This window comes from Trachemys scripta, chromosome 13 (assembly GCF_013100865.1).
Source record: "Trachemys scripta elegans isolate TJP31775 chromosome 13, CAS_Tse_1.0, whole genome shotgun sequence".
Classification (NCBI taxonomy): Eukaryota; Metazoa; Chordata; order Testudines; family Emydidae; genus Trachemys; species Trachemys scripta.
The window spans coordinates 42,377,099-42,397,975 of record NC_048310.1 but is presented as its reverse complement, the minus strand read 5'-3'; the positions used below and the strand labels follow the sequence as shown (position 1 = coordinate 42,397,975).

The 20,877-nt window shown below is 50.6% G+C and overlaps 1 protein-coding gene across 5 annotated transcripts in view; it reads right to left on the bottom strand.

The window, feature by feature from the left end:
• Positions 1–13,616, bottom strand: part of NDRG4 (NDRG family member 4) — an 84,218-nt gene extending 70,602 nt beyond the window's left edge. The window contains exon 1 of one of the 5 annotated variants that reach the window (XM_034788300.1): positions 13,256–13,616. Coding sequence is in view for 3 of the 5 variants with exons in the window: in XM_034788298.1 (XP_034644189.1) it covers positions 12,398–12,434 (37 nt within the window). In the remaining 2 variants the exon portion in view is untranslated. Of the gene's footprint in view, positions 1–12,397; positions 12,651–12,723; positions 12,855–13,255 lie in introns of those variants that run through there. The other 4 variants (XM_034788301.1, XM_034788298.1, XM_034788303.1 and 1 more) reach the window with 4 other exon arrangements.
• Between the last annotated feature and the right edge of the window lie 7,261 nt (positions 13,617–20,877).

Sequence of the window (20,877 nt, the reverse complement as noted above, 5' to 3'; positions counted from 1 at the left end):
TTCATCTGCTCCAAATGCTCTTGTAACTAGAGCTTCAGGCTAAGGCGGGTCAAACATTTTCTGTCAAAACTGTTGTGTTTTTTTAATGCAAAATTGGGTTTTCAACCAGAAAACATTTTTGGGTGGAAATGTCTGCTCTCTCCTTTTGTTGTTGTTGAAGTGAATGCTCAACCCAAAAATACTTTGAGGGTGAAATGTTGTTGTGGTGCCTCATGGGAGTTGTAGTATAAGTGCTTTGTGCTCCCATTCTTCTCTAGGGATTGGGATTCCCAACTGGACTTCTTCTCCCATGATTCACTGCAGCCATGCAACTGCACCACTTCCCCTCACCAAGAGGGTAGACTGTTGCATCATGGGAGATGTAGTCTGACTAGGGAGCCTGGCGTATAAAGAGGCTGAAGGCAGAAGCACCCAAACTACAACTCCCATGAGGCACCATGGTGGCATTTCAGAGTATTTTGAGTTTGAATTTTGCACTGAAAACTCTAAAGTTTTCAGATAAGCTCTAGTTCCAGCACTGGCAACTCAGAGCAGAAAGTCCCCAGCTCATAGGAGGCTTTGGGCATGACTGCGATGGTCACCCTTTACAGAAATGTCCTGGGGAATTTAATAGAGAAGACGACATTAACAGGGTTCTATAGGAGATACTCTATCAACCTCTGGAATTTGACAGGGAATGAGCTCCTGCTACAGAATTCCATGGGTTGTCCAGGAGGGAGAGTTCTCTGTTCAGTTCTGCAGATCTTTTCCATAAGGGTGATCCCAATAATGAGGTGGTTAATGCCTCAATAAAGCAAGAAGGAGCTAATGCTGTACAGTGTGATGAGCAAACTGTGCCACAAATGGAGCCGCAGGCCCATTAAATTCAGCCCTGCCAACAAGGTCGGGGGCTGCATTTCCCAAGCAGCGCATGCAGCCATCTGTCAATGAGATTTCTGTGCTGAGCCCGTGACGTTGCACTCCATAATGTTTTATGAAAATATGCTTAGGAGTATAGATATGATGCAACTGAAATATGCTTTATGCAAAAGGTCTCTTGTAAGGTATCATTACAAAGCTTATGATCTACTGAGTGTGCTCATCCCATTTATTTGCATGTATTATGTCTATTTCTGGAGTTAGGAGAGTAAGATATAAACTTGTAGTACTGATGTAAACATGTTAAGTAGAAGCCATTAAGGGTGCTTCAGAATTAATCACCTATGAATGGCTCTGTTTACTTGCAAGCCTTCCTGCATTCCTGAGAGTCCGGCTGGGAAGAATGGAGGCTTGGGGTCTCACAGGACATGTGAACATGTCACATGATACTGAAATCCATCTTAAACCTAGTGCTTTTCCATTTAGAAGGAGGGGAGGGGATCCAGAGAGAAAAGATTCCTGCCTTGTGCCAAAGCTATAAAAGGGGGTGGAACAGAACAAAGGGGGCTGCCAGTCATGAGAAATCCCCTAGTTACCACCTGAGCTGGAACTAACAAGGACTGTACCGGGGAAAGGATTGGGCCCAGACTAGGAAGGAATCTAGTCTGTGAAAGAAGCTTAATGGAACATCTCTGAGGGAGAGATATTATCTGTAATCAGTTTCTTAATGTATTAGGCTTAAACTTGTATGTTTTGTTTTATTTTGCTTGGTAATTTACTTTGTTCTGTCTGTTATTACTTGACACCACTTAAATCCTACTTTTTATACTTCATAAAATCACTTTTTTTTTTATTGATAAACCCAGAGTAAGTGATTAATACCTGAGGGAGCAAACAGCTGTGCATATCTCTCTATCAGTGTTATAGAGGACGGACAATTTATGAGTTTACCTTGTATAAGCTTTATACAGAATAAAACAGATTTATTTGGGGTTTGGATCCCATTGGAAATTGGGCGCCTGGGTGCTGGAGACGGGAGTACTTGCTGAGCTGTTTTCACTTAAAGCCTGCAGCTTTGGGGGCGTGGACCAGACCTGGGTCTGTGTTGCAGCAGGCTAGCGTGTCTGGCTCAACCAGACAGGGTTCTGGAGTCCCAAGCTGGCAGGAAAAATGGGCTCAGAGGTAAATTCAGCACATCAATGACAGTCCCAAGGGGGTCTCTGTGACCAAATCACATCACAGCCCCCGTGAAGACCCACACATGCCCAGCACAGATCCAGGGATTTTCTATTCTAGTCTAAGTAATTCTAATCTAAGGAATTATCCCAAGTGAGGGAGCATCCAGAAGGCATGCGGCACACAGATGGTCGGTTAACCCAAAGAGTGGTGGTGCAGACCTTTCTCTGATCACTATCCCCCTTCGCCGTCACTGGGCACAAGGATGGCTTTAACCCCTTTGACACACTTGAGCATGCAGCACAAGCAGTGGAAGCAGCAGCATGGGAAGCAGCCCACAGCTCCACAACAGCAGCAATGACAGCGCCACGTCCATGGAAGGGTTAAAAAAAAAATAGTCTCCCCGATAGCTCAATACGGAAGAAATCTGGCACCTTCGACCCAGCTGGGGAATTTTCATCCAGCCCCAGTTCACGTCAGCATCATTAATGACAACACAGAGGCAGCTGATCTATCATACAGCAGCAGGGCAAGGTCGGGCTGGCTGGGCAAGCAGTTAACGCCTAGTTAATGGGCAAACCTCGTCTCCAGGATCTCATAGTATCTCGGCACATTGTGAATGCAGCCAGCCAGCACCTCCAGGAAGTAAGGAATGAGCATCCCCATTTCACAGCTGGGGAAACTGAGGCACACAGCAGCAAAGCAGCTTGCCCAGGCTCATGCAGCAAGTCAGTGGCAGATCTAGGATCAAGCCCAGGAGTCCCAACTCCAGTACATTAAGGCTTGTGAAAGCCATATTCTCGCCTTGCCTAGGTCAAGTCCACAACAAGTGCAAGAGCCCCAACCCATACAGCCTCATGGCATAATACATGGCAGCTTCTCTACACGCAAGAGCTCACCTAAGTCTCCATGCAAACAGCGGTGCGCATGCCCTGTGGAACAGCCCAGCCTGGGTCAGCTGCTTGCTGGGTCTCCTTCTCTCTAGCAGTGCATAGCAAAAATTATTTAAGTACATGAGAAGCAGGAAGTCTGCCAAACCATCAGTGGGGCCACTGGAGGATCAAGGTGCTAAAGGAGCACTCAAGGAAGACAAGGCCATTGCGAAGAAGCTAAATGAATTCTTTGCATCAGTCTTCACTGCAGAGGAAGTGAGGGAGATTCCCACACCTGAGCCATTCTTTTTAGGTGACTAATCTGAAGAACTGTCCTAGAATGAGGTGTCAGAGGTGGTTTTGGAACAAACTGATAAATTAAACAGTAATAAATCACCAGGACCAGACAGTATTCATCTAAGAGTTCTGAAGGAACTCAAATATGAAATTGCAGAACTACTAAATGTGGTATGTAACCTAACACTTAAATCAGCGTCTGTATCAGATGACTGGAGGATAGCTAGTGTAACACCAATTGTTTAAAAAGGCTCCAGAGGCGATCCTGACAGTTACAGGCTGGTAAGCCTAACTTCAGTACCAGGCAAACTGGGTGAAACTATAGTAAAGAACAGAATTATCAGACACAAAGATTAACATGATTTGTTGGGGGAAGCGCTAACATGGGTTTTGTAAAGGAAAATCATGCCTCGCTAATCTATTAGAATTCTTTGAAGGGGCCAATAAATGTGGACAAGGGTAAACCACTGGATATAGTGTACTTGGACTTTCAGAAAGCCTTTGACAAGGTCCCTCACCAAAGGCTCTTAGGCAAAGTAAGCAATTATGGGATAAGAGGGAAGGTCTTCTCATGGATCAGAAACTGGTTAAAAAGATAGGACTAAATGGTCAGTTTTCAGGATGGAGAGAAGAAAATAGCGGTCTCCCCCAGGGATCTGTACTGGGACCACTGCTATTCAACATAATCATAAATGATCTGGAAAAAGGCATCAGCAGTGAGGTGGCAAAGTTTACAGATGATACAAAATTACTCAAGATAGTTAAGTCCAAAGCAGACTGTGAAGAGTTACAAAGGGATCTCACAAAACTGGATGACCGGGCAACAAAATGGCAGATGAAATTCAATGCTGATAAATGCAAAGCAATGCACATTGGAAAACATAATCCCAACACTACATACAAAACGATGAGGTCTAAATTAGCTGTTACCACTCAAGAAAGATCTTGGAGTCATTGTGGATAGTTCTCTGAAAACATCCACTCAATGTGCAGCGGCAGTCAAAAAGGCAAACAGAATGTTGGGAACCATTAGGAATGCAATAGATAATAAGACAGTAAATATCATAATGCAGCTATATAAATCCATGGTACGCCCACACCTTGCATGCTGGCTATCATTTTATGGAAGACAATCCTCCTCAAACTCCAAGGGATTGATGACAATGATGATGCACAGTTCTGGTGGCCCCATCTCAAAGAAAGATATATTTTAAAATTATTACGGGGATGGAACAGCTTCCATATGAGGAGAGATTAAAAAGACTGGGACTATTTAGTCTGAAAAAGAGACAAGTAAGGGGGGATATGATCAAGGGCTAGAAATCATGAATGGTGTGAAGAAAAAAGTGTTATTTACCCATTCACATAACACAAGAACCAGGGGTCACCCAATGAAATTAATAGGCAGCAGGTTTAAAACAAACAAAAGGAAGGACTTCGTCACACAACACACAGTCAGCCTGTGAAACGCGTTGCCAGGGGATGGTGTGAAGGCCAAAAGTATAACCAGGTTCAGAAAAGAACTAGATAAGCTCATGGAGGACAGGTCCACCAATGGCTATTGGCCAAGATGGTCAGAGATGCAACCCCATGGCCTGGGTGTCCCTAAGCTGCGAGATATGGGGTCTGGACAGCATGGGATGAATCATTTGATAACTGTCCTGTTCATTCCCTTTGAAGCATCTCACATGGGCCACTGTCAGAAGACAGGACACTGGGCTAGATAGACGATTAGTCTGACCCACTGTGGCCATACTTGTATTTATGTGGTCACTAGACCGGCTCCCCATCAATAGCTCTCAAGACGCTCTCCCGCAGCTCTCTGTACATAGCACGGGCCAGATAGGGTCTTCAGGTTTCTCCCATACCAATACACATCCAACCGCTCCATGAACCCACAGACAGTGCACTCACAAAAAGCTTGAAGTATTTGCAGCTTGCCTACTGGGTAGGAGCCCTGACTGGGAATCAGAAGATCTGGATTCTATTCCTGGCTCTGCCGTGGATTAGCTATGTAGCCTTGGGCAAATAACTTGGCCATTCCATGCCTCGGTTTCCCCATCTGTAAAACAGAAATAGTTACACTGGCCTTCCTTTGTAAATCCCTGAGATCTAGGGATAACCGTGTCTGGTAGGGCTGTGTACTAGAGGTAGAACTGACTCATTGCAAGGTGTTTCTGAAGTCCGGGCCCTGCGTCCATCACTGTGGAGTACACACCAAGGCAACATGCTTAATTCAAACAGCAGCCACTTAACTAGCTCTCTCCCTGCCTGATTGGGACAATGGCTGGGGACAGACATTCAGCACAGTATCTTTCAATGGCTCTGAACAATGGATTATTGGTGTTGCTTGCCTGTTTAATTGGCACAGGAGGTGGTACGTGCAGCCAGTTTATATAGCTAACAGGAGCAAATCACAGTTTGCTAGCACGTGTTTCCCACTCCACTGTCCTCATCACGCTGCTTCCCTGCTCTGTTACAGCTGCTACATAAGCCCCTCTTACCCTCATGTGGTTTTCTCTAGCCTTTTCATGCTTTTTACACCGCAAGCCATGGAATTCAAACAAATCTCGCCCTGTGAACCTCTGAGGACCGGGGGCATCGCTTAACAGGTGCTTTTTTCCCCTTCTGTCAGGATCTGTGCCAACCAAGGGGATTCTACCATACTAAATAATAAGGCCACCCAAAACTGCACTGATCAAGGGGATGTTACGGGTGAGACTTCAAGCCACAGATGCGAAGATGTTCAGAGCTGAAGGGGGATCTGCATATCTGCACCCTGGAAGCTCAAACAGCATCACTGCAGCATGTGAATGGCCCAGACACCAGGGTAAGAATGGAGGGTAGCACATTCGGTAGCTTTTCTGCCGGTCTGCAAAGTCCATGCATTCGACACTCAATGGGATGCCCCTAGCGTGGGCTCTGCTTGGGACATCTCACCTCCCACTGAACCCCTGAAATGGCCTCCAAGTTCCCATCCGTGGTGGGATACAACCCTGCCCCAGTGTTTAAACCCAGCTGTGAACCATGGCTATGGGCCAACCGTATTCTCATATGGCTCCTTCCTGCCTGCGTGAATAGAAAGTAGTGACCCATGTTCTCCCCCGGCTGAAAAACACTAGGAATAAGACTGCTGCAACAGCCGCCTTGCTGGGAGATCATCCAGTTATAACAAAGTTCTCCCCTGAGATAGTTTTATCTTGGATTGACCGACACCTGAGGGGACCCATCTGTGTAACCCACGTTACTGCCTTGGACCGAGCAGGGCTCTAGCCCAATTTAAGCAGTTAGTTCTCAAAATAAAAACATGATTTCAACAGTGTCAAAGGACACTCACGGTGTCAACAGGTCGCCCTGGCAGAGCTACCCTCGCAGAGACGCGATTCAAGACATGGTTCCTTTGCTTGACAATGAGAAGCCCTGTTACAACGCAGCTGGGCCCTGACCACGTTTCATAGCAGCAATTAGACAGCTATTCGGATAGACTGGGCAGGGCTTTAAGAAGAGATGGGCTCAGCGTTAGCTGTGAGTTCCCAGCACGCAGCATGCTGGGGGCGCTAGAATACGCACAAGACAACAATCTACCTGCCTGAAAACTTGCTGACTGGCCCCCTTCCCTAGTGACTGGTGGGCACTCAACACGGACTCCCAGTGCTGACGTGTTGTATTCACGGAGGGGACTGCCCTTTAGCGCCTAGCCTTGTGCCGTAATCTCACGACCAGGCCGAGGTATCGTGGGGTCTGAGAACGGGGATGACTGTGTAACACGCAGTACGTACACTAGGACCAGTGCAAATGAAGAACAGTGCTACACAATCGATTTTATCTTGGCTCTCAATTTTCAGGCTTTTTGGACGTTTGAGGCAGACAAAAGGACTTGAAGGAGAATAGAAAAGCATTGTCCCTTTTAGCTGCTTAAGATCCCGGACCAGAAATAAAACAGCTTTATATTGAAAGTTGCAAACCAACAATCAGAAGGTCCATTCCCCCTGTGCAGGGCTCTGGGGGTCCCGGCAATGGCAGGTAACTTCCCCAACTCCTCAAGCAAAGCAGCTTTCAGTGTTTCTGGCATTTCTCCAGGCACTCAGCCAGCCACACAGCAGCTGGGGGAACACACAGTCCTGCCAGGAGATTAAGCGGAGGAGAAACTCTTGGGTGGCTCAGCGTATTGGGGCTGGCGACTACGTTCTGCCAGCAGTTTGGATTCTCCGAAGATGGAGTAGTTGAAATGGTTTGGACCACAGTCAGCACTGCCATAAGGAGGTGCATTTCTCTACCCCATTCCTCAACAACTGGTCAGAGGAGCAACACCATTCCTGCCAATCTCTGTCGTCAGCCCCTCAACTCAGGATTCAGACCTGGCCCAGCACAGAGGCTGTTTGAGCAGCATTTGTGGTCAGACTTCTGTGCTCTTTCTATCAACAGCCTACAACCCACCAGACAGGGCTACTGACCTGCCATCATGAGCAGGCAGAATGGGCAGCCTACTGCTAACCTAGGTCATCACATCTCCCCAGCAGATCTCCATGGTGATGCTCCTCCTAGGTGAAATCCTGCAGAGGCCAAGCCTGCCCCCTCTTCTGTTCGACAGATACACGAGACTCCTGGGGAATTCAGCAGGCACCGCAGGCTCCTCTGCCACTGGTGTGCTGATGCCATCCTGCCTTATGCGTCTGTCTCAGCAAACGGCCCTGCTGTGTGCTCACGCACGTCAGTGCTGGCCACCGACAGACACCTGGATGAAAACAGCTGACTGAAGCTCCGCCCAGAGGGGCGCTGGAAAGGGAAACCATCTGAGGAGCCAGCGACCTTCCCCTCAACTCCTTGATGTGTCCTATTGCAAAGCCGCACGGCAGTACTGGACTTACCCCTGCTCTTGGATAACCAGGTAGAGACCGACCAGGAAAAACGTCTTTCCAACTTACCAGGAGACCACTCCTTCTCCTCCGAGGCCTGGCAACCGTAACCCACCATGCATCACTGAGGCTTACCCACTGTAACTCCCACTACATGGGGCAAACAGCCAAGGCCACCCAAATTCCGCCTTGCCCAACATTTATCTGCCCACCTCCTGAGAAGGCCTGGTCATGGGAAGAACATTACACCCGCACTCCGACTCAAGGCCTGTGTGCTAATTGTAGTGGGTTAGGACCAAACCGTGTTATAACCTGGTCAGGGCACTGAGATCCCCTGGCACAGCAGACCTGCCTCTGTAGATGGGGCCCCACGTGTTGCCATCTTTCCATCCACAACCCTCCAATCCAGCATCACAGGTCTGAGACGCAAACAAGGAACAGCTACGGTAGGACTACTGGGAGTGGGAAACAGGGCGTTTTCTGTGCAAGGTCGGAGGTTGTGGAACACTCCCATGGAAGGTGTAACACTGTGCTATCACCTGTCTACGTTCAGAGCCCAGGGCAAATCCCGCCGGAGTGCAATAGCCTCACCACACTACCCGGGGAGGAGACTTAAAGCAAAAGCCAAGTGACTGAACCCCAGGGGAGCCCAAGCAGAACATGTGTGCTTGTTGCTTATGCCTCTTATTTTGCTGTACTTCCATCCTTAGATTCTGCAATGACTGGCTCTCTCTTACCACAACAAAGAGAACCTGCACTGAAGCATAGAGGAGACACACCCACTTGTGCCAGGGCTCAATTTAACTCCATGTAACACAGCCGGAGAGTCTGCTTCCAGGGGCTAGCTCTCCCCTCCGCCCACTGCAGAAAGAAAAGCCTCCTCGAATCTCCCTCTGTGTGTGCGTCAGACAGAGAGTGCTGATGAATGGGCTGGCTACTGTTTGCATTATCGTAGCCCTTACAGGCTGCAGCTACGATCAGGCCCCATTGCGCCAGGCACTGTACAAACAAAGTGAGAGCCAGCCCGGGCCCCAGTGAGCTAGCAGAATAATGGAGCACACCCTGCCTCTGCTCCCAGAGAGACCCTCTCCTGCGGACACCAGAAGCAAACAAAAGGCAGCCATGTTGGGCTTTCGCTGCACCGGCGAACCACAACCAAACAGAACGCCTGCCTACTGGAGAAGGAATAAACTGTACGTCAGGGAGGGACTATTTATTATGAAGCTTCGGGAAGGGTTCTAAGAACAGGCGAGTGAAAGAGCAGGGGAGGCTATAAAGAGCAGTGTCCCTGTAAGGGCAGCGCATACAGATCACGCCATTACACTCGTGAATTACGACGCTGCGCTGGGGATCTTTGAGCTAACAGAACGGCTTGTTGGCTCTCCGCCGGTTCCGCCTGCCACACACGCAGGCACTGCCTGCCGGCACGGCGGCCAATGTGTCTGCACGCCTCCTTGGTGCCAGCCCCCTCTCCTTAGGAGTCCTGTCACGGAGTCTTTGGCCTAATAGAGCAATCCTTGATCGATGGGGAGAAACGAAACCAGCTCCCAAAGGAGCCAGGCCTGGCCCGGCGCCAGATGGAGGAGTGAAGGAGAGTTGGAGCAATGGGAGGAGGAGGGAGGCAAGGGAAGCATTCAGGAGGAGACCCCGAATCAAGAGAGTCTAGAACAAGGCCTCAGCGAAATAGGAGGCAAGGAAGTTTCGCCTCCATCCATTGCCGGTTGGGGGGAGAAAGCTTACATCAGAGTGTCACAGTCTAACCTGGAGTCCCTGAGGAGGGGAGGGAGGGGGGCACCACTGGTTTAATGTCAATACCAAGGGAAAGCATCCTCATACAATTCATCTTGGTCCCTTGCAGAGCAAATTTTTCCCAATAGGGTCTGCTCCGCTCCCCTCCCCACCCTAGGAAAGGCCAAATCCCCCCCCCCCCACCCACACACTGCACCCCCGTTTGGACAGATCACAGGGCAAGGGACTTGGCATCATTCTCCAGCATCCCTCCGTCCCTACCCCAAGAAGCCCAGGCCTGAAGGCCACCCAGCTGGCGCCAACATTCTCGCTGCGTTCACAGTGCCTTAGAAGCCAGAGGCGGGAGAGTCCCATGCCAACGGAGGATCGCTCCCTACTGCTCAACAAGAGAGCAGCGCGTTCCATGCGGGGCATGAGCCCAGACGTGCGCACTTTCACGTCCACTCTGTCACGTGGAAGGCTGAGGTCTGGTTCAGTCTAGTCTGTGTCGATGGAACCGTGTTATGGATTCCTGTTACAGCCCTGATCTTTCCTGATACTGTGGCACAGTTTGGTCCCCGAAGACTAAACCTTCTTAGACATACATCACGCAGCTGGGTAGGTGCTATTGTGAGCTAATGAGATCCCCAAGCACAGCAGCCTTGACTGTGAAGATGGGCCCTTTATTTACCGATTGTCTACAAGGACTGCAGCTACAGCTGCGTGAAACCTGTTCTCCACCCCCAATCCCCAGAGCTCAGAGCCGGAAAGAAAGAAAGGTAGCCAGACAGCGCAGGAGGGTTTGGAGCAAGAAAGAAAATAGACAGTACCCATGCCTATTCCAGCACCTTCCCTGCAGCAGTCCTCTATCCTGCCATAAGAGGGACCCTGGCTTCAGCCACGTCTCCTTACTCCCTTGGTGACACTCCAACAAGGCGGGTGCTCATAAAATCAGCAGATTATTCACCCCAGGTCAGCTTCCTGATAGCCTGTCTGGGTCCCCCACCAGTTAGTTATGGCTTCCCTAGTAACAGACTGGGCTGCCTCCTCCCCCAGCTCCTAGGGTGACCAGACAGCAAGTGTGAAAAATCGGGACGGGGGTGGGGGGGTAATAGGAGCCTATATAAGAAAAAGACCCAAAAATCAGGACTGTCCCTATAAAATCGGGACATCTGGTCACCCTACCAGCTCCAGCCCTTACTGGGGTGCAGGGGATTAGCCTCTGGAGGAAACCCAGGCTCGCTTCAGGTCTGAGATACAGGAGTGTTGGAGAGCAAGTCCTGGTCCCACTCCGTGCCTCAGTTTCCCTATCTGTAAAGCACAGATAATGACACTGCCCTCCTTTGTAAAGTGTGTGAGATCTCCTGATAAAAAGTGCTAGAGAAGAGCTAGGGATTATTAGAACAAAAAGATCCTACCGGAATAGCTCCACATCCTCCCGTTGGGGGCGATTACTGCAGAGTACTGCAGTAAAACCAAGAGTTAAGAGTTGTTCTCCGGATCTACTTCGTAAGGTTGTGAATCCTGCCCCTCAAACATGGTGAGGCGCTGCCGGCGAACTCGGAGCCCCAAACATATTTGGGGCTAAATACAGACCCTTTTCTTTGCCACTTCACAGCCCTATCACAGGTCTGGCGCCCCAAACACACAGTGCCCCCATCGCAGGGACCCACTGCCATAGTATACCCTGAACTGCCCAGCCACAGCATCTTGGCAGATGCCTGGGCTGTCAGCAACCAGAAGCAACACAGGGAAAAAGCCAAGCGAGATCCCCAGGTACTGTGGGCAGGCAGTGGGGCCCTTATGCAGCAGGGGAAATCATGACTCTCCAGCACCTCTTCTTCTCCCATCCTGTCTGAGGAACCCCGAAGCGGTATGGGGGTGCTGACACACACTAGGGTTTGGGATCAACGACTGGTCTTGTGGAGGAGGAGGCAGAAAGCATCCTGCGTCACAGAGGGCATAACTGGAGTGCCTTGCATGGAGAAATGGCCCCGTTCTCCATTCCCTAACGACCCCCTCCCCACAGCAACAGGCAGATTACCGAGCAGGATGGAGGTCAATACCCCAGACAAAGCGGCTGCCAGCTGACTGGCTGCAGGGAATTTGCTTGTCACTGAGGAAAAACATAAACTAGACTTACAGGGCACTTTATGTTTCCAAACACTGCACAAACACTAACTCGCTAAGGAGAAAAACTGCCCAAAAAAGTGAAAGATACCCAGGCTCTGAACTAACCTGGACTCCTGCAGCCAGCCGACCCACCCCACCGCCTCCTATTCAGGATTCAATACATCAGAACTCTCCACCACCGCTACGTTCTTGCAGAAAGCAATATCCCACCCTCTCCTCTAGACAGGCAGCTGACCGAGGGCTCAAGCCAGCATCTGATGATGTCTGCGACTGGGGATTTCCCCGACTCGCAGGATTTTGCCCCAAGTCATTATGCCATCGCAGTGTCACTGAAACTAGCTGCATCCATTTAAGACTCGTTGCTTGGGCTAGAAATAGGAAAACCCATTTGACTCTAGCTTGGAAAGTAACTCGACCATCAGCCCAGCGGACGGAACAGTGCCTTCAGAATGGTGTAAAAAAATATATACAAGTTACCTGTTAATAATTCTATCTTATGTCCCAGAACCTTCATTGTGATTCGTATTCTCCCAACAGGTGAAAATGGCAAGGGGGGGGGGGGAAAAGCTCTTGGAGACAGTCAGTAGGGAAAATCCACTAGCGAGGGATGATCGGAGTCCTCTGAGCTCAAAGCAGCTTGGATCAGGAATGAGACAGGGCGCCTGGATGGAGTGGGAAGTGCAACATGGAGCATGTGTGTGTGTGAGAGAGAGAGAGAGAGAGACACTGGCTGTTCAATGCAGGTAGGTAGGAGCTTCACCCGTTTCACAAAACAAGAAAAAAACCAAACAACCCTCACTTACACTGCGGAAATGCCAGGCACTAAAAAAGCCGCTAGCCTGGCACTGCAAGGCTGGGTGAATCCAGGCACAGATGGACCGCCAACCCAGGCGGTGGGCTCGGAGACCAAACACCGGCCCCCCCACTTCTCGAACAAAAGAGCAAAGCTTTCTCTCGCCACACAATGTCTGCAAAGCGGGGGGGAGCCCTGCTGGCACGCCTGCAGCACCGAGGCGCGCCGGGAAAGCAGGGCTGCGTCCCAGCACCGAAGATGGACACCCACCCTTAAAGGCGAGGCTATCGGGGTGATGAAACGCAGCCAGATTTTACCTTGGAGCGGGAGAAAAAACAAGGCCCCGTTTTTAGGGCCACACCTGGCTGGACCAAGCCGGGGCAGAAGAGCCAAGAACTGCCCGCCCCCAGCTTGCGTTTCCAATTCCCTAGGTCGGATCTGGGCAGAAAGGCTTTACTGGGGGAGGGGGGGCGCCTCGGGGGGTGACTTCCAGCCAGGAGGTGGGGGGGGGCACGCAGGGGGGACGCGCCCGCGAGACTCACCGGCTCAGTGCGATGCAGGGCGGGGGTCTCCGGTTCCCCTCTGCGCCTCGATCTTTGCAGCCTCCTGCTCCCCGGGCGGTAAGTCCCCACGCGCGGGCGGGCAGCGACCCCCGCCCCACCCCCCGGAGGAGGAGCAGCAGCAGCACCGAGTCGCCCCCAGTCTCCTTCCCGGGGCGTGGGGGGGCTGGGCGAGGGGGGGGGGCAGGCAGCTGGCCGGAGCCGGGGTGTAAATCAACCCACGTGCGTGGGCTTGTCTGGCTCGGGGCGGCGGGCGGCTGCGGCTGCTGGCGGCGCCGGGTTTGCAGCCAGGGGGAGGGAGCGGCTGGGCTCCCCCGGTTTAAATGGGAGATGCACCACTGCGTCAGGGAGGGGAGGGGAGGGGGGGCGAGGCGCGCGCAGCAGCGGCGCAGGAAGCGGGCAACGTGCGCGCAGAGGGGGGGGGGGGCACCTGCCAGCTCCCCCCTCCCCCAGGGGAGGGGGCTCCGCGGCGCGGGCAGGACCTGGCTTCGGGCCACGCCGACACGCTCCCGCGTGGCCAAGGAGGGGGCCGCGTGGGTGGGAGCGCTCAGCCCAGCCCCTGCTGCGCCCTGGCCGCTGGGGACTGGGGATGCAGCTGGAGCCGGGACCGGGTGGGTGGGTAATGCAGCGTGCACTGCCTGGGCATGGAGGGGAGAAACCTGGGGGCATCCAGACCCACACCGGCACCTCGTGTCTCTTACCCCCTAGAGATGATGGGGAGCCCCGGGCTAGGGCGCAGCCCCTCTGCCCCGAGCGAGCCCAGGTGCCAGAGCTGATCCTGCTCAGGTGCTAGTCAGGGGAGAGTGGCTAGTAGGTGCATCCTCTCCTGCGCCACCTCTATCCTAGGCCCTATGCCAGCGTGCAGCCAAAGGAGCTTTGTTTTCTAGCCTCGGTGGCAGGGGCCTGGGCTTTCGGAGCAGGGGGATCTGTGTTGTGTCCTGACGGGAGCTGGGCAGTGACACCCATTACACAGCAGCCCAATCAACCCCCTGTTCCACCCCAAAACCCAGCACTCACCGGACCCAGTTGAACATTTTCAACAGGAATTCCCAGCAGGGATGGAAACGTTTCTGCATGACACGGTGGTTGCAAACGCCACCAACTGACACTGATTTATACATGATTTTTAAGCATCTCGTTTATTTCCCGGCATACATAAGCCACGGTTTTGGCCTAAGATCTGTCAATGCGCTTCCTTTGAGCAATAAGGAAGTTCTAGGCCCAAAGCTCGCAGTATGTTAAGTGCTGTGTTTAGGCTGAGATTATAAAGGGCAAATGCTGCCCTCCGAGTGTGGCATGACCTGGACATAGAGGTAGTGGTGCAGTTACGCTGCACACGGAGGCAGGATTTAGGGATGCTGTGCAGGGGATCTGCAATTCTACCATACCGCAAAGCTCCATGAAGGCTCTGTGTGTGCTATCAATATCTCCTGCTCCCACTGGAGCCAATGGGAGCTCAAGGTTCACATTACCTCTGAAGGAATCAAATTAACCACTCCCAGAGTAACAAAGGCATAATGAAGCCGAGACGCAGGAGCCCTGACGATCATGATTTTATAAATTTTAAAGCCAGAAGGGACCTTTATGATCATCTGGTCTGACCTCCTGCACAACGCAGGCCAGAGAACCTCACCCAGTAATTTCGGCATGAAGCCCATAACTTCTGTTGGAGCTATAGCATAATTTAGAGAAAGAGATCCAGACTTGACTGCAAGCGATGGGGATTCCCTTGCTAAGTTCTTGCTTACAGCTGTGACATTAAAGTCGCAACCTTAACAGCTTTTTGCTTAGAATGTATTTCCATATATTTAGGGTTTGCCATGTGACCTCAGGTCATTTGGTTGTAGTGAGCTGGTGGTTCAGAAAATTACTAATGAACGACACCTCTACCCTGATATAACACTGTCCTCGGGAGCCAAAAAATCTTACCACGTTGTAGGTGACACCACGTTATATCAAATTTGCTTTGATCTGCCAGAGTGCGTAGCCCTGCCCCGCCCCCAGAGCACTGCTTTACCACGTTATATCTGAATTTGTGTTATATCGGGTCGTGTTATATTGGGGTAGAGGTGTAGTTCACTTCCCTTGCACCAGATTCTGATCTCATTCACACTGGTGTAACTCTGCAGTAACAGCATTGATTCCACTAGAGTTACCCTGAATTTACCTGCGGATTAGAATCTGACCTCTTGTCATAAAAATCCCAGGACTCAAAAGACCTTTTGGGACAAAGTTCCATAGAGATGTACGGAGACAGAAGCCACATGCTTCACCCTGTTCTCTCTTTAGCTGACCAACAAGGTTGCTCTAATACCAATTTATTGTGCAATGTCTTAAAATTACAAACGTACATCCCTGCAATGGGGAAACCTGTAGGCTGCTGAGTAGATTCATTCAAGGGTGGGTCATAACTTCTGATAACTCCCATTATTCTCACCACTCTCGTGAAATAAATGGCTGATGAGACACAAACTGTTGATATAAACATTTAATTCCATACTTGGTGCATCATCACTCATCTATTTTAATACTTTGTGTGTCACTGGCAGCCCCTTTTAATTTGAATTCAGCCCTTCTGCCGTATGAACAGAACATCTAATAGCTAAGTATCGGGGATAGCATTAATCTTCACTGATCAGTGAGAACTCCTGAGAGAACATGAAAACACAGAGTGCATTTAACCCCCCAACTTACTGCCAGACAAGTCACCAGCAGTCACATGGCCTTAAAGTCTGCACTCTACGGTCAGTCATCTCACCATGGCTGGGTGTGAATGTCCTGGTGCTTAGGGAAAAACCTGGACTAACTCAACCGACTTCCAGGGACTTATACCCGGGTAAATAAAATCAGAATCTGGCCATCATCTCTGCACCAACTCGAGCCTTATTGAATAATAGAATAAAGGCTTTTAGATGGATACCCATGAAGAAGAACAGCCTGTGTGCCAGAAATAAATTACAATATTAATTAGACCTCCAGAAGCACGGGCTTTCTGTACAGTAAGCCAGAGAATGTAGAACAACACAGTTTGACAGCTACTTCAGAAACAGAGCTTGTGAAAAGAACACATCTGTTAGAAGGACAAATGTGTTGTGCACGGAAGTTGTGTGTTTAAAGAGGGAGAAGATGTGGTTCTGCAGTATGGATTTTTCCACATTGCTTTTCAATTCAGGTCAACCTAGCTTTTTCCACATTGCTTTTCATTGTGCTTTTAGTTCAGCCAAGCAAAGCTAAGAGGGTTGAATAGTGGTTGGGCTCTAGAAGGAAGATCAGGAAGGCCAAGGTTCTAAAATGTGGATCCCAAGAAGACCTAGGCTTGAGGAGACCGATGAAGCCTGTCCCCATCTTGCAGGATTGGTTTCTAGAGGCCCAAGAAGTTTGAGTTCCAGAAGACAATGCTCCAGCTCCCAAAGAAAAGCCTTGGCTTGATTTGTCCAAGTCAATTCCTAGGAATTTGAGTTCTAGAAGTTAAGACCACCCGGAAGCTTTTCATTACAGGATTAGGACCTCCCAGAAGGCCCATCCACTAGAAATTAATTCCTGCTACTGATGGCTTGAGTTTTAGAAGTTTGAACCCATCTCAAGAAGTTTTGAGTTCCAGAAAGATTGAGCTCCAGCGTCCCTGGGGAAGGTTTTAAGTTCTAGTATTTATACCCACAGGGACTTGGGTTCTACACACCTTGAAGGGCTGGCGTCTAGTGACTGATCCCTAGAAGCAGTAACCGTTTTGTGCCGTGGGCTAAGCCACTGTACACTAAGTAACTCTGTTATCCACAGAAAGCCCCTTGCCAGGAACCTGAAATAAATGGCCATTTTAGACCAGACTGAGTGCATCTTAAGAGAAAGGACTTCAATGAGGCTGTGGAAACAAAGCCAAGCAGTGTTGTGGATGTGAAAACAGGGTGGGATGTCTGGAGCCAGTCTTGGGAGAAACATTCACGCATTCCACGACAACACTCACCAGTGCTCCAGGCTAACGGATGGGCTTGATTGCAAGGCGCTGAGGAGATGGCGGCCTCCTAGGATCAGTGTTAAACCTGTTGGGCTCCTTGGAATCTCCTCGGATTTGACCTGGACCTCAGTGGCATAGGCACCAGGGGCCCTATTCTGATCTCATTTATAGCAGGGTCAATCTGGATTTACCCTGGTGTATCTGAGAGCAGAATCTGGAGCAAAGACACCCACCGGCCAAAACATTGATTAAATCCTGTCCCCACTGAAGTCAATGGGGATTTTGATTGACGTTAATGGGACCAGATTTTGGCCCAGGGAAACAAAAACAAAAAGAGAGTTGCATAGAAAACATCCAGCCTTTGGCATTCAGGGACTTCCGGCAGGAATACGGGCTTGATTCCCACCCCCACCCCCTGAGTATGTCCCCAGAGGGCCAGGTGGGATTGTACTTGGGCAGAGAGCCCGAGCTGCCGCCCACGTCACCATGGCCACACTGCTATTGTTGGTGCACTAGCTCAGAGCTAGTATGTGTAGGTCTACCTGAGCTGGGAATATCACCTCTCAGTTGCTGGTTAGACAGCCCGGCTTTATGGTAGGTGAGATCAGAATTAGACCCACTGGCTTGGCTATACCATAACCCACCAATGAGCCAGCCAGTCGGATATCCTGTTGCCCATGGGGGAGAACGCAAATGATTTGGAAGAAGGGGCAAAACCCCTAAAAAGAACATAATTGCGCCTGCTTTTTGAACAGTAGAACAGGGTGAAATTTCTCCTTGATCCCAGCCGGCGACCAGCTTTGTGTCTTGAAGCCTGACAGCTGACGGGTCTTGTAATTTTGTCTGTGCTAGAGGTTTCTTTGCAGAAACAATCAATCAAGAGATGTTCCTCCTTCAGAACATTGGCATGGTGCCAAAAGCTGCATTCCAGCCCTTTCCAATACTCAGTCTCCCAACTGCTCCTTAATTCTTCTCCGAAACAGCACAATGGACCTGTCTGGGGGGCGTCACGGAAGTCAGGTGCAGGGAACAAGACATCCAGAGGCTCCCACTTGATTCACACACACTTTAGATGGAGGGATGTCAGCTCAGCCCCACTAAGAAAGTAATACCTGCACAGACGCTCCAAAACAGTGCTCATCGCCTCCCCGGCAGCTGAGCAAAACCTACAGCCCAGCTCCCATTCCACAGAGATCCTCACACCGGGGTTGGCCCGGTTCCGGATGAACCCTGCAAAGTCATGCACAGATCAGATCCAGTTTGGTTCCCTTGTCAGCAGGAAATTGTCCATCACAGGTTTGTCTGGTTGTTCTCCCACCTTGCAGTGAAAGCCAGAGGGGGAGGAGGAAGGGAAGGCAGCCAGGTGAGTCAAGGCTTGGTCACGCTCCATTGACTCAGCAGTGCAGGGAAGTCTGGGCTCATGCCATAATTGCAGTGTCATCTGCCAAAGCCATCTTTAAACCTTTGCCAGGCAATAGGTTGAATGTATTAGGCTCAAGGATCCGCATGACAGAAATAAAAGGCAGCATCATTAACCCCCTCATTCCCAAATGCACATCACTGATTCTCCCCACCACACCCCTGCGAACAATCACGACAGCAGTAGCATCTCTGCAGCTGCATGGGCCATCTTAAGCAATAGTCAGGGGCGGCTCCAGGCACCAGCGCACCAAGCGCGTGCCTGGGGCGGCAAGTCGCGGGGGGCGGCGTGTTGGTCGCCATGAGGGCGGCAATCAGGCTGCCTTCAGTGGCATGCCTGCGGGAGGTCCGCCGCTCCCACAGCTTTGGTGGCAGGTACGCCGAAGGCGCGGGACCGGCTGACCTCCCACAGGCATGCTGCCGAAAGCCGCCTGACTGCCGTGCTTGGGGCGGCAAAATACATAGAGCCGCCCCTGGCCATAGTGTTGGGGAACTAGGCCCTGGCCTGTAGAATACTGCTGTAGTTTGTTTTACAATTATATAACCCAGGGCTACATCATTTACCAGGCTTTCAACACGTATCATTCACCACCTCCATAGACAGGCCCCTTTAATTTTCCAGGGTACTCCGAGTGCCAACACCCACACACAGCTACAACAGGGAGTACTGGAATGGTCTTTCATTGATGCGAAAGCAGCAGCAGGCTCTGTCCATCCCATGAATGACTTTTGTAAGAGCTCTGTATTGGGCAGATGCTACTGTGTCCAGGGATGGGCAAAGAGTGAGCTGGCTGCATGCCAGCGAGTGCATGGACCAAATCCAAACCTGGTGCAAGCTGGTGAGATTTAGTTGAAGCCCAGGGAGTTGCAATTACTTACACTAGGGCTGCATGTTACAGCCTGTGTACATGTAGCCTTAGAACAATCGTTACTGTCGGCTGTAGTAGTTTGCACTTATGTCCAAGGATCTCAAAGCACTTTACGAAGATCAGTTAATTTTCCCAACATTCCTGCAAGCTAAGTTTTATCAGCCCCATTTCGTAAACTGAGGCCCAGAGAGGCTGAATCCACGGTTGCCGGTTAGGAAGAATGAGCTGTAGGTCTCGGATTCTTAACCAAAGGACCATCCTGCTTCCCGCAAAGTGGCCGCTGTTCCACAAGTTGCCTATCTGTGCTCCGAGGGCACGGGGTACCGGGGAGTTGGGGTCTGATCGGGACAGAGAATCTGACAGAGAAGTTAGAATCTCCTGACTTCTGAGTACTTAATTCCTCAACCCTGACATGCATCAACGTTCACGTTTAGTTTCTCCTTTATTTAAGAAAAACAAAGGAAAGAAAATGTAAGAAAAGCAAAACAAAGTCCATCAATCCCTAGCTAATAGGTGTGTTGATTGGCTTTTGTCATTAGGCCACTGCCAGGGTCAACCCACTCCCCAAGTCCAATGCATTTAGGGGCCCAGTTTGGAAGCTTGCTTCCCAGACTCTCCAGGGGTATCCAGCCTGCCCTCTCCCCTGACCAGTGCTGTCCCCCACCATCTCCTCTAGGCCTCGTTTATACTCCACGCAGTATTCGCCTCAGTATTTTCATGACTATGCTGTTTCTTATTATCAGACTCTCTCTCAAGGCGAGAGGCCTCCCTCCTGCACATTCACTTTCCTTCCTCTCGGCCATCTGCTTCTGTGACGGTTGCGTGGTAGTTGCCGGAGAAACCAAGACAGACGCAAAGGTGATTGACGGTACCCTTGGTGTCCCGGGCAGAGTTCTTCCAGCGAGGTCCGCGTCTGAGGTAGAAAGCCAGGGAGCTCTTTCAAAAGGAATGGACCATCCCGCAGCAAGACGGAGAAAATGACCTTAAACACAAGGAGAGGAGAGGACATAGTGCATTGCTCTGGGACAGTGATTGCTAGCCCAGAAGGGGACACAGACCAGTTCTCAGAGACTTTAAGGTCAGAAAGGACCATCGTGATCATCTAGTCTGACCTCCTGCACATTGCAGGCCACAGAATCTCACCCACCCACTCCTGTAATAGACCCCTAACTGCTGGCTGAGTTACTGACGTCCTCACATCATGGTTTAAAGACTTCAAGTTACAGAGAGTCCACCATTTACACTAGCTAAAACCTGCAAATGACCCGTGCCCCAGGCTGCAGAGGAAGGGGAAATAACCCCAGGGTCTCTGCCAATCTGATCCAGTGGAAAATTCCTTCCTGACCCCAAAAGTGGCAATCAGT